The sequence below is a fragment of the Psammomys obesus genome, unplaced genomic scaffold (assembly GCF_907164565.1).
Source record: "Psammomys obesus unplaced genomic scaffold, mPsaObe1.curated_primary_1811, whole genome shotgun sequence".
NCBI classification, from domain to species: Eukaryota; Metazoa; Chordata; class Mammalia; order Rodentia; family Muridae; genus Psammomys; species Psammomys obesus.
The window spans coordinates 7,562,779-7,575,993 of NW_026596100.1; the positions used below are offsets into that span (position 1 = coordinate 7,562,779).

Below are 13,215 nucleotides of genomic sequence, written 5' to 3' on the forward strand. Positions count from 1 at the left end.
TTATTATTATTATTATTATTATTATTATTATTATTATTATTATTATTATTATACAAACCAAGTCCGTTCCAAATTCCATACAATTCTGGCATTGACTGATTCCCCTTGCTCTTCAAAGGCTATGAATTTTCTGCTGAGTTGGCTCTTCTGCTTGGAATTTACCTTTCTGCTGAGTCAGCTTTTTGGTGAGGAATTCACTGCCATTTTGGAGGAAGTTCCTATTCTTTTTGAAATTAACAAGTGGAAGATTTCAAAGAATGCTTTTTAGACTAATGTCATGCATCTACCAAACCCCAAACACACAACTTACTCTTTCCCTATCCTTTGTGATCCATAGAGACCTCTTTCCAACTATCTATTTCTATGAGAGCTCAAGGTTTTGTTTTGAATTATTAAACATTTCAAATTTTCAGAAAGATTAAATGAACCACTCATATGTGTAGTATTAGATTCAATATCCTATCAATTGTTCAATTTAATGCCCCCGTAATTACTCCACAAATCACATTGATATAAAACGTAGGAAGATTTGATTTTCCAATTATGAGCCTTCTACTCATCAGTTTTATGACTTGCTTTTTCAGAAAAATTGTCTATGAAGCAGAAAACACATTTTAAGGTTCTGAAATATTTAATCCTCCATCACATACAAAAGTTGCAGGGATCATGACTGTCATTTGTAAGGCACAAAAAAAGCACATTCTGTGCTTTCTTAAATGGATAAGTACTTTTAACTTCTGAAAATGTTAATGAAGAAACCGGAATAACAAGAACAATTGGCAGGACAATAAAATACAGATGTTAGATTCAGATCTAGTTTCTGGTAAAGATTCAAAGGTTTACCCATAGCAAAATGTTACTTGGGTAAGTTACATGACCTCACTAACTTTCCATTTTCCGGTTTAAGAATATAATAATCTAACAACCTTCGTGGGACTTTTGAAAGACTGAATGAATATATATGTGCAAAGCATTTGGCACAATTACCTATTAATAGCAGCTATCAGTATGTTACCGTTCTAAAGCCTTATAGTTCAGTTAGAAAAACTGTAACAGAGAAAAAAAAAGAAAAAAAGAAAAAAAAAGAAAAAACCCTGTCCTAGTGTAACCTAGGGCGATGAAGCAGAAGTCAGCCATGCTTCTTACTTCTCCAGGACGCTGAAAACAAGACGACCATTACCACAAAACTCCAAGAACGGTACCTCTTAGCACGTCGTCAGGGCCTTGAGAATGAGATCCAAAGGTCATTACCTACATGGGAGGACGCAACGCTGTCTTATCAATAACGTTGGGTGCGGCATTGACCTGCAACCTCATATCTTACTAGGTAGGCAAAGCCGCCGCACACAGTGCTTTTGTTCTTTGAAAGTGGGTGTGGAAAGCAAAGACTGGCAGAGTGATGAAGACTAAAGAACGAAACAGGCACCTCTCCCCACAGCAGAATACAAACAACGCAGCACACCTCTGTGGAAGGAGATTCAGATAGAAGTAGAACCTGGGTAGCTGCACTAAAATTTCTGGCTTTTCAAAACCTCGAAATGAAAAAAGGAAGCGACGCGGGAAGTGGAAGAGACAGCAAGCCTGGAAAGGACCCGCGGGTTGTACTGTCACTCGTCCAAGACCACGTTGTCATCCGCTAGTGTTCGTGCCTCTTGCAAGAGCACGTGTTTAGGGTCCGCAGAGTAGAGCAGAGACAAAGCAAACACCGAGAGGCGGCCGTGAGCCCTTGGGTCTGGCTCCGGTGCTCCACCGACCTCCCGCTCCTCACCTGCCGCGGGCTGCAGTCACCACGCGATCTGAGGAAGATGGTTGAGCCCATCCAGGTTTCGGTTCCACCCCTTTAATTGCGGGGATAAGGGTGAGACGTTCCGGCAGAGGAGGCTCTCGGAGGCGTGGACCGAGTCTTCCCTGTTCAGCAGCAGCGGAACGGCTACACCTCCCGAGTCTCCGACACGCCTCTCCCCCGCCTCTCCCCACCAGTCTCACTCGGAAACTGCCCCGGCCGGAACAGTTTCCGGCGGACCAACGATCCGCCTAAGCTTTCCGGTTCCACAGCCCCTACCAGAAGTCCGACCCCAGTAGTTCCGCTTCCGGCAGCACCAGATAAGTCGCGAGAGGAGTGTTAAAACCTGCGGTTTGCATTTAGGACCACTTCGGTGAGTGGTCATTCTAGTGTGCTCTGTCGTACCCTTTTAAGTTATTATTTTTTAACGGAGACGTAACATTACAGTAACTTTAAAACGGTCCCCTTCGTCTGCTCAGAGAAAGGGTTTGGCTGGGTGGAGGTTTCGCGCAGGCGCCGTCGTAGCGGGAGGGCTGTGAGCATTAAAGCCACGCGGAAGCGGGCTGCATAGAGGGGAGGACTGTTGGGCTCAGGGAGGTGGCGACTCTGTAATTGAGTTGTCAACGGTCACTTGCTTTTGCAAGGATTACCTGGGCCCGGCAGTCAGGAGTCAGTTAACAAGCTGTGAAAATGCTGACGGAATGCTCCCTTGCTGGCAGCTGCGAATGCTAGACTGCATTCAAAACCCGAGGGTGGCGCTTGCCCGACGCTAGAAATGCCTCACCCTGGATCTTAGTAACCACTCAGTGTGAAAACCTACACCAGAGTAAAGAAACGAGGTCGGGGAGGCTGGGGTACGGGGTGGGGAGTCTTAACAACAAGCTTTAAAGGGAAAATACACTTTTTAAAATCTCACTGAATTCTCCCTTCTTGGAGAATTCGAACCTCGGTAGAGAATTTTAAAAATGGACATGAATTTGTCCTGGGAGGCTTTATTTGTATGCATATGGAAGTAAAGGGATTTCTTCTGAAACGAATTTATACACAAGGGAGGCAGGATATAGCCTGGAGTCAATTCCCAGCTATTTTCCAGTTAATATAAAATGTACTGGTTCAGTTTTCAGAGATTTAGGCAGAATAATTCCAAAGTCAGGATTCTAGACCCACATTACTGTGTTTATTAAAACATTACAAGTTTTATGTTTTTTTACTTGAAATACAAAATTTCTGTAACCTTTCATTGGCTTTAATGGTAGCTTCGTGGCTGGTAGGCAAGATTAAAAAAGGTCCTTACTTAGAGGGATATTTAATCACTTTAATTTTATTGGGTACACAAAAAATATTGAAGAAGTTAAGCAATAAGTATCGGTAAAATATTTGTTCTGTTTGACGTGCAAGGAACAGGGAGTAAAAAACTTAACCAAATAACCTCAAGACCTCACAACATTAGAAGTTGTGATGAGCCACCATCAATAGCTTTTCTAATTCTTAAACTAAGTTGTGAAGACCTTGTGATTAGCCATCTTTAATACATTTTCTAGTTCCTAAATTTCTTGAAAACATTTTTAAAGTCCTAAAATAGTCTTTACAATTGTAATGTTTTTCTGTTTTATGCAGTTACTGTTTCTCTTTTTCATGTCTCTATCCTCACAAGCATCAGTTGATGAACTACATTAAACAGTAATATAAGTCATTATAAAGTATATACAAGTGAGAGACTGAGACAGGAGGATCACCATGAATGTGAAGCCAACCCCATCTACCTAGTTCCAGGACAGCCTTGGCTACAGATACCCAAAAAAGAAACGGAAAAAAAAGCAAGTAATACCTCTCATCAGGTCTTCTGGATTTTACTATCAGAAGTAAAGCATAAATATTGTTCTAAAATATTAATAAAATATTGAAAAATATCTTCTGATAGATTCTGAGTAAGAAGGTTCTATTATTTTAAACCACTTGAGTGAAAATATATAAATAAAACAATGATTATATATAATTTTACCATTGCTTTTAATTTTACCAAAGACTTTTAAAAACCCATTTATCTTTTTGTTTTTAGAAAAGAGGGGACAATTATTACAGCTTTTTCCCCAAGCATGGTCTTTAAGACCTAGGTCTGAAATTGTTACTGTCAGTCTTCCAAACATCCCATATTTAATTCTTTATATGTTCTCACCAACACTGTGGAGCTTCTTTGGTAACACTTACTACTAACAGGTTTTCGTTGTGTATGTTTGTATACTTGACATTTCTCCATTATCTAATGATGTTGAGTGTTTCTCAGGTTCTTATTAATGCTATCTCCTTCATGGATTCTTGGTTCATATCTCATACCCATGATTAAAGTTAGGTTGTTGGCTTTCTTGTTAAGCTTTGAGAGTTCTTCATCAATTCTTTGTTTTAGTACTATAAATATTTCCTCAACTGCATTTTTCTTAGCAGTGTCTTTTAAAAACCTTTTAATCTTTTTTTCTTCCAGAAATGTTGCTTTATACTTAATCCTTAGTCTAACTTAAGCTCACAGCATTTTATCTTATGTCTTTCTCTTCCCCTAAGTATGGGTCTGTGTCCCATTGTAAGCTAATTTTTACATGTATTGTGAGATGTGAATTGAACTTCATCTGTTTTATATATATGGGTGTTTAATTGTTCCAGCATTTCCTGAAAACTATCATTTATTTGGTACTCTTGTTGAAAATCATTTTTCCATATCTTAGTGACTGTTTCTAAGCACTGTTCTATCTGATGAACAACAATTGTCATTTTTCCAGTCCCACAGACTTAAAATCAGCTGATGTGAATTTTTTTACATACATAATTTTTCAAAGTCATTTTAATTCGTCTAAATCTTTTGATTTCACATATCTAGATTTACTGGTTTTTACAAAAGATGGGGTAAAATGGAATTAAATTATTTCTTTTTGAACTATCTATAAAAAGTCTATCTGGAATATTTAAAAAAAACTGTAAATCATTCCCATCCTAACAAAGAATAAAACTAGATAATTGCATTAACTTGCCAATTCTCAAGTTGGATTGCACTGAATCTGTAGGTCAGTTTGAGGGGAATTAAAATGTTAATGAAGTTACCTAATTTTCACTTTTGCTTTCTTTATTTGTGTTAAATATTGTCCCTACTTTCCAAAGCACATCATTCCTTCAGTCATATGTTTTCCTTTCTCTGTTTCCAATGGCCTGGAGAAGCCCTGTTAGAATTAGCCTTTTGGGATAATATCATTCATGAAAGCCAAATCTCTGTTTTCTTGACCTGGAAGATAAAAAGCAAATAAAGGGGATACAAATAGGAAAGGAAGAGGTCAAAGTATTATTTTCAAATCAGAAAACTCTTAGAATTTTTAAAATTGAGCCAGTGACAGGATAAAAAGTTAACATAGAAAAATCTGGAGCCTTTCTGTACATGATTAACAAACATCCTGAGGAAGCGAACAAGGACAGGTTCTTATTCACAGTTGTCTAAATCATCACATAACCTCGGAGTAAACAAGAGTTCTGTAACACAAACTTGAAAGTAAGGCCTGGTGTGGTTGTGCCTTTAATTCTAGTGCAGAGGCAGGTAGATTTCTGAGTTCAAGGCTAGCCTGGTCTATATAGGGAGTTCTGGACCCAGGCAGGGTTACACAATGAGACCTTGCCTCAAACACAAAACAAACAAAATGACAACCCTGGAAGAAGAATCCTGTGCTATGCTCTTGGATTAAAGGAATCTCTATTATGAAATGACTGCTTTACCAAAAGGACTGTAATCTCAATGCCATTATTCATAATACTTTAAAAAAAATCAAAAGTCATTTGGAAACAAAGAAGTCCTCAATGTGACCAAATAAATCCTGATCAAAAATTTAGAAGGGTGGAAGGTATCTCTGTATTTGATTTCTAGTTACATTACAGAACCATAGTCACAAAACCAACTTGGCACTGGCATGTTCCAGATTTGAACCTATACAGCTATAGTGAAATGATTTTTCACAGATATGCCAAAAGTTGTAGTAACAAAGACAGCCTCTTTCTCAAATGGGGCATAGAAAACTGGAAATCTACCTGTAGAAGAACCTAGATCCTTATCTCTCAGCTTGTATAAAGTTAATTCCAAATGCCTCGATGACTTTAACATAAGATCTGAAACTGCTAGAGGGAAAAGAAGGGGAAATACATCAAGATGTAGGAACTTGTAGATAGGACTCAAGTTACTTGGGGCATAAGGCCAACAATCAAAAATGACACTGGAAAATTAATGTCACCTGGACAGGATCTAGAATTACCTGGGAGACAAATATCTCAGAATGCCTTTCTGGGGGACTGACTAGATAAAATTTATTGAGGTGGGAAGACCTGTTATAACTTCAAGCGCTAATATTCATAGGGCTCAGCTTTCAGGGGAATGCAGTGTACCCAGCTGCCTCACCTCTGCTGACTGACTTTCTTGTTGGGGTGAAGAACTTCCTTAGGTGCTTTTGCCAGGTAGTTTGGAGCAACAGTGACAGAGTAACTAGTACAGGTACCTCACAAAATTGAAAAGCTTCTGTACAGTAAAGGATACAGTTGAGTGAAAAGAGAAAAATTGTTACCAGGTATACATCTGGTAGAGGATTACTACCTAGAATTTGGAGAGAAATCAAAATACTAAAGAAAAAAAATGAAGAATCTAATTTTATAAATGGGTAAAGGACTGTGCAGAAAATTCTCAAAAGAGAAATACAAATGACTAAAACTTTTTTTTAATTGCTTAATTTCTTTATCCACTAGGTAAATGCAAATTAAAGCAAAGTTGAAATTCCATCTCAGACCAGTAAGAGTAACTGTCATTAAAAAAATCAAAGGACAACAAAACAGGCTGAAGATGTGAGAAAAGGGAACTCTTAAGTCTTGGTGGGGGTATAAACTGGTATAACACTATGGAAGTAAGCTTGGGTGCTTCTCTCAAACTAAAAATAAAATGTCCATATGACCCAACTAAACAATTTCTGAGCATATACCAAAGCTCTCTATATCTTTTCACAGAGACATTTGCATATCTTTGCCTACTACTGTTCTACTTACAATAGCAAGGAAATTGAGTCAGTGCAGATGTCCATCATAGAATGTGTTTGTCATGAAAGTGTAGAACATACATACTATAGACTTTTATCCAGCCATAAAAAGAAATGAGATTACAAACTTTTCAAAACAAAAAGGAATGGAACTGTAAAATATTATCCTAAGTTTGCTCAGGCTGAAAAAGAGTTATCACATGTTCTCCCATGTTCAGACTTTTTTTTTCTTAGCTCTAATTTTTAAGACTTAGTGTGTTAATTTAGAAATGGTTAAGTGTAGAGGACAGGAAAGGGAAAGGGTCCATGACAGGATGGAAAGAAGGTTCTAAGGAAGAGTGATGGAGACCAGATGAAAACTTGTGACATGAAAGTAGAAAAGAGAATACAGAGAGTGGAAAGGTATGAGGAATGCGGAGGTTAGAAAGAGGAGGAGGTGGGAGGGATGGCCAGCAGGAACTAAGTATGAATGAAAAATAACTATGGAAACTACTGCTTTGTAAGCTGCTTTAAATAATAATGTTTTAAATTGTAGTAAAGTATTGTATTGGCCTGGACTAATAGGTTGTTCTTCAGTGACAGGATCTTAAGAGGGATGACCAGAGAATGAGAAGATCAAGAAGATAGGAAAGCCAGGATCAAGGGATCTTACCAACGCTGATAGCTTATGCCAAGCAAGTTTATTAAAATGTACAGCATCTTAAGAACAGGTTTGGGGGGAAGAGGGACAGTGTCAGTGGAAAGCCATCACACATTGATACAAAGTCAGCAGGAATGTAACCAAGGGCAAAGGGAGCAACAGGTATCTCAGGAGCATCACAAATTGAGCATTCAGTGGCCTTGGCTCTCTTAAACATCACTCCTTTCAGTAGAAAGAGTTGGGTTCACCATATCTAACTTTTGGGGAGTTACAGCTCCCCAAGGCCCTGCCTTCACACATATTCCAGGTTTTAGAGAAGGAACTGTATTCCTTCATATATTAGGGCCTCAAGGAAAAGCTTTAATGTCCTGATCCCATGCTCTCACTGGCTCCGTCAAGCATGTTTCTGATTTACAGAAGGGTATAAAACGGTACCATTAGATGACAATTTCACTATCTACCACCCATAGCCTTAGTCCTGGGAACTACCATTCTAATTTCTATTTCTCTGAATATGGCAATATTTACCTTTTTATAAAATTTTATTTAGCATAATGTCCTCAGGATTCATCCATGTTCTTACATGTGTTAGAATTAACTCTTTTTAAAGGCAGAATAATATTTCATTATGTGTACATACCCAATTTTTTTTTTTTTTTTTTTTTTTTTTTGTCATTAGGCACTTGGGTCCGTTTTACTTTTAAACTACTATGAATAATGCAGCTTGAGCCCAGCTTTCAAAATAATCTCTAACTCCACTAAAATGTAAACTTCATGGGAATCAGGAGCATATGCATTTTATTTTTATTATATATATTTTGTTTATTACATTTACATTTCTTAATCTTTATTGTGTCTCCAAATTTGTGCCTAGCATATGCCAGATAATTGTGTGTGTGTCTGTGTCTGTCAGTGTCTCTGTCTTTCTGTCTGTGCGTAGGTGAACTGTGCATATGCGCAGTTGGAGTTTAAAAACAAGGCCATATATATCCTAATCAAGCATTGTACCACTGAGCTGTGATGGTTTGCTGCTTTTAAAGATGCTTTAGGAACCATAATAGCTACATTTGTCATTTGTTTGAAGTATAGCCATCTACTATAAAATGACTAATAGCTCTAGTTGAAAATGGGTTATGCAAGGTATAGCAATGCATGCCTCTATTTCTAGGACTTAGGGCTAAGAAAGGAGGACTATAAAAGTATCTTTTATTTTCCTGATGTAATTTTTGTCTCAGAGGCTTGTTTCCTCCATCTGCTAGCTTGGGCTTTGTCCTGGAAGTTTTTAGCCTCCATACAATCTGATCTAGGCCTAGAATGTTTACAGCCTCTGAGACTTACTGCTGAATAAGGTCACCCTGTCTAACTCTTTCTGAATTCTGGCTAGCTGGTTCAACTCAGCTGACCTGCCTCAAACTCCTCTCCAAGCTGACTGATTCAAACTGGCTTCTCACAGCTTCTGCCGAATTGCTCTGCTTGGCCTCAGACTAACTTTAACAATCTGTTCTAATCTTCTGGCTTATTCTCTGGCTCGTTCTGTCCTTATCTGTGTCTAGCTTGGTCTCTCTTCAACCTGTCTCTGTAAAACAGTCCTGGTAAAAACTGCCTCTTTACTCCACAAACTAAACTGCCATGAATTCAGCTCCCCTACACTGCCTTTCAACTTACTGACTCAACCAAACTGCCTGAACAGAACTCAAAGATTTGCGTGCCTCTGTCTCCTCTAAGTGCTGGGATTAAAGGTGTGTAACACCACATCTGGACCTATGCTGTTTTTTGTTTGTTTGGTTTTGGTTTTGGTTTTGGTTTTGGTTTTGGTTTTGGTTTTGGTTTTGGTTTTGGTTTTGTGTGTGTGTGTGTGTGTGTGTGTGTGTGTGTGTGTGTGTGTTTTGCTGGAAACTTGCTCTATAAAAGGCTGGCTTTGAACTCAGAGATCTGCTTGCCACTATCTTCTGAGATTAAAGGCATGTCTATGTCTATATTCCAGCAGAATCACACAGATCTATAAGGTCTTTGGATGTAATCTCTTACCAGAGCAGCTATATTCTGAATTAAAGTTCTTCTGCAGAGGACTATAAGTCTCAAGGTAAACCTGAGTGAGCTTCAATCAAGACCGTCTCCAAAAAAGGTGAATTAAAACTCACTGTTTGATGATAATAACTTATAACTGCATTAACCTGTTTGTAGGTTCTGATAGGACTATCTTAGCATTACAGAACCTATATATTATATTGGCCCCCAGTTTGATGAAGGCAATTTCTCAGTTGAAGCTCCGTCTTCCCTGGCACCTCAAGCTGACAACCAAGATTAGTTATCACAATGCCTAGATATGTTAATGGGCAGGCCCATATTTTCTTTAGAATTTTGAAATTGGTATCCAAGTTCCAGCAGAGAATACATTCTTGGGATTTTGAAGGAACTGTAGTGATACTTCTGTTTTCAGAGTCGTGGAGATGCCAATGCTTTATGTTGGACAATTTCTATTGAAAACCACAAATACAGCCTCCCAGGGTCAGTCTCTTAGAGCAAGGCAGCCAGGAAAGAAGGACCAAAAATTAACCTGTATGATTAAGTTGCTAGCCAGCTAGATAACTACAGTAGTGTCACTCTTGCCACCAAAAATGTGGGGGGAAAATGTTTTCTTTTACTTTGAAAATATCCCCATATTAATGATAGTCCATAATGGAAAGGGATATTGTTTTATTTATTTGACACTTTTGTTAAAGGAGAGCTAGGTTTATGTGTAGCTCAGAGCTAATGGAGTCTGGTTGCTAAACCATTCTCATTTATCATGTAAACAGTTATAAAAAAATCAGATGTGATTTGAGTAGAGGGTTTTTTTTTGTTTGTTTGTTTGTTTTTGCTTTGTAGTAATCTTTAATATATTTAAAAGAAATGTAAGCATATGTTTCCATCCTTAAATACTACATAAAAATCAACCTTTGTGAATAACATTTCTTTTGATGGCAGTAAGAGACCCCAAGCAAACTTCTTCATTTCCTTCTTTTTCTTAGTATTACAGAAGAAATGTAGCATTTCTTATATCACATGAAGTGTAGGACTGTAATGGCCCAGGCTTATGGAGGAAGTGTCAAGGAGAGCTTCAACCCAGATACCTCAGATGAGGACAGCAGGAGTTGGCTCCCTCCCACCTCCCAACCTGGCGCCATAAAGTCCGCTGCCCCACCATCAACCCTAGTAAGAATTTATTACCTTGACAGTTATCAAGCTTCACTCCTTGCTTGACCTTATAAGGTGCCCACACACACACTCCCCAGCCTCTGAGCATGCAGATAAAGTATCTTCCAACACCATTGTCCTGGTCAGATGTACAGAATCACAAAAACCTTGCCCCAGAGACCCTGGCCACCTCCCCAGGGGCATAGATACATCCCCCAATAACTAACCAGTTCTTGGAAGCTGTTCCTGGGTGTGTGTTCTTTGCCCTTGCACACGGATCAAGATCCTGCATTGCATCCACCTACCCCAGCCAAGCTTCGCCCCTCCAGTCCAGCTCAGTGCACAGGGCCTGGATATCCCTGGGGGAGAACAGAGCACAGGACAGCAATGGAGGAGGAAAGATAATTTGTCATAGTGGATCTCAAAATTAGCATTCAGATGTCTTAGTGTATAGATATCACTCTGTCTCTGTTCTGCACTGCAATTATCTCCCTCACAGATAATATTCTGGGAATGCTCAATTCATGCATAAGCAGAAATGTGACAGAAGCCTGAACCAAAATAGGAACAGAATTAGCTTGTCATTCAAGTAACATCTTTAAATAATCTTACCTAGGTTCAAGATGGTTCGTAGTGGGAAAAATGGTGACCTTCATCTTAAACAGATTGCATACTATAAGCGAACAGGGGAATACCATCCAACTACACTGTCAAGTGAGAGAAGTGGCATAAGACGAGCAGCAAAGAAATTTGTCTTCAAAGGTAAAATTAATGTCTGAATATTTAGTTATAGATTCTTTTTCACATGTGTTTGTAGACCCCTGGGAAATTCTTTATTACTTGGTTATTGCTAAACTGTTATCAGTTCAATTGAAGATCATACTCAAAAGTAACATAAAAGTCACAGTAAAGATAGCTGAAGGCTGGTAAGCATGAAAAAGGCATATTAAGGAAATGAGAGATGTTCAGTAGCTAAGAGCACAGACTGATGGAGCTGAGTTTCATTTTCTCTGCCCCTGGTGGGCAGCTCACAGCCATGTCTAACTCCAGTTCCAACGGGATCTGGGCCTCTAGTCTTAGTGTATATAGCACTCCACTGCACATAGTCACAAACATACACATAATTTCAAATAAAAAAATAAGTCTAAAGAAGAAAAGAAAATGACCTATTAACTTGTAGATCAAATAAAATTAGGAGAGGAGGGAGGGGAAGCTGTGATCAGGGTGTAAAGTAAACTAATAATAAAAAGAAATACTGTGAAAGTTACATAAATTAATTTCTCTTGCTTTTGTTACCTAATGGTTCTTACATGATGTACCTTTAGCTATTGATGCCACAGTGATAAAGAAATTATGTGATTCTTTGTATGAAAATGTTGACCGAGTTAACTCGTTTGCATACTAAAATAAGAGGATGGAAGACTCTAACTATCCATAACTGAGCTCATCCACATACCTGCTTCTCTCCCCACACTGTGCTGCTAATTATTCTCAGGATTGCATTTGTTTTCTTGCCTTTACACTGCATCAATACATTAAATATTTGAGAGGCAGCAGGGCAATTATGAAGGCTTTGACAGCTTTCCCTCCTTTCCTCCTCCTTCAATGGGGAAAGCAAACGTCATGAGATAAGCAAAAGGCATAGTCAACAGATAAATAAATGAATGTTAGTGTGAGTTTTGCTTAGAGATAAAGCGTTAGGCTTTCTCTAAATCAGGTCAGTAATAAGATCATAAATTCTAAGGTCATCAATAAATGTCTCTTCATATGTCCCTATACCAATTCCTGTCAGTAACTCCTATTCTTAACAATAGGCAGACCCCTTACACTAAAGTAGAGGTTCGTTCGTTCATTCATTCATGTCAAAAAGGTTTATTGAATTTCTGTGGTGTGCCACTTACATTCTAGGCCTTAGAGATATACTGAGTGAAATATAGGATTCTAAGCAGAATCCAGAAGCCAGTTGCCTGCCTTCTAATTGAAGAGCTAAGCTTATTACTCGATTTAGTATCTTAACGATGTGTTCTGAAGTCTTCATAGCTACCCCATATGAACTGGAGAAACAGTGGTTCTCCCTTTTTCCTGCTTGCTTCTTCGCTTAGGTATCTTCAGAGGAAAAGAGAACTGAGAATTAATTGTGTTCCTCTCAATATGCCATCCTCACCTTTACTCAAATCAGAACAAGGAAAGGAATGGTGTTTTTACACACACACACACACACACACACACACACACACACACACACACAGTTATAATGAGTTTTTCAGAAAAGTTTGTACCTAAGTCATTTTTAGCTTCCACAAGTGTTTTTCTAATTTGAGTGCTCCCATAGAAAGGTCATTTCAGATTCTCATAGTTATCACAGGCTTTGGTGAGCAAGCTTACCCTATTACGGTTGACACCTACAGGGTTATAGCAGGCAGCAGTTCTTCTGGATCTTAAGTATGCATGGGAATAGTGTTGAAAGTAAATACTCTGCTTTAAGGAAAGATTTTGTAAAAACATTAAAAACCTTAATGGTTGTTTTTTTTTTTTTTTTTTTTTTTTTTTTTTTTTTTTTTTTTTTT

The 13,215-nt window shown here is 38.3% G+C and overlaps 2 protein-coding genes across 2 annotated transcripts in view; one reads left to right on the forward strand and one right to left on the reverse strand.

Moving 5' to 3' along the window:
- The window catches only part of Ppip5k2 (diphosphoinositol pentakisphosphate kinase 2), a 25,826-nt gene extending 24,578 nt beyond the window's left edge, over positions 1-1,248 (reverse strand). Inside the window, exon 1 of the mRNA XM_055628382.1 lies at positions 1,181-1,248. Within this exon, the coding sequence (XP_055484357.1) occupies positions 1,181-1,248 (68 nt within the window). The remainder of the gene's footprint in view (positions 1-1,180) is intronic.
- A 1,290-nt stretch (positions 1,249-2,538) lies between these two features.
- Gin1 (gypsy retrotransposon integrase 1) overlaps positions 2,539-13,215 on the forward strand; it is a 30,341-nt gene continuing 19,664 nt past the window's right edge. The window contains exons 1-3 of the mRNA XM_055628383.1: positions 2,539-2,622; positions 9,456-9,596; positions 11,265-11,410. Of these exons, the coding sequence (XP_055484358.1) occupies positions 11,272-11,410 (139 nt within the window). The 5' untranslated portion in view covers positions 2,539-2,622; positions 9,456-9,596; positions 11,265-11,271. The remainder of the gene's footprint in view (positions 2,623-9,455; positions 9,597-11,264; positions 11,411-13,215) is intronic.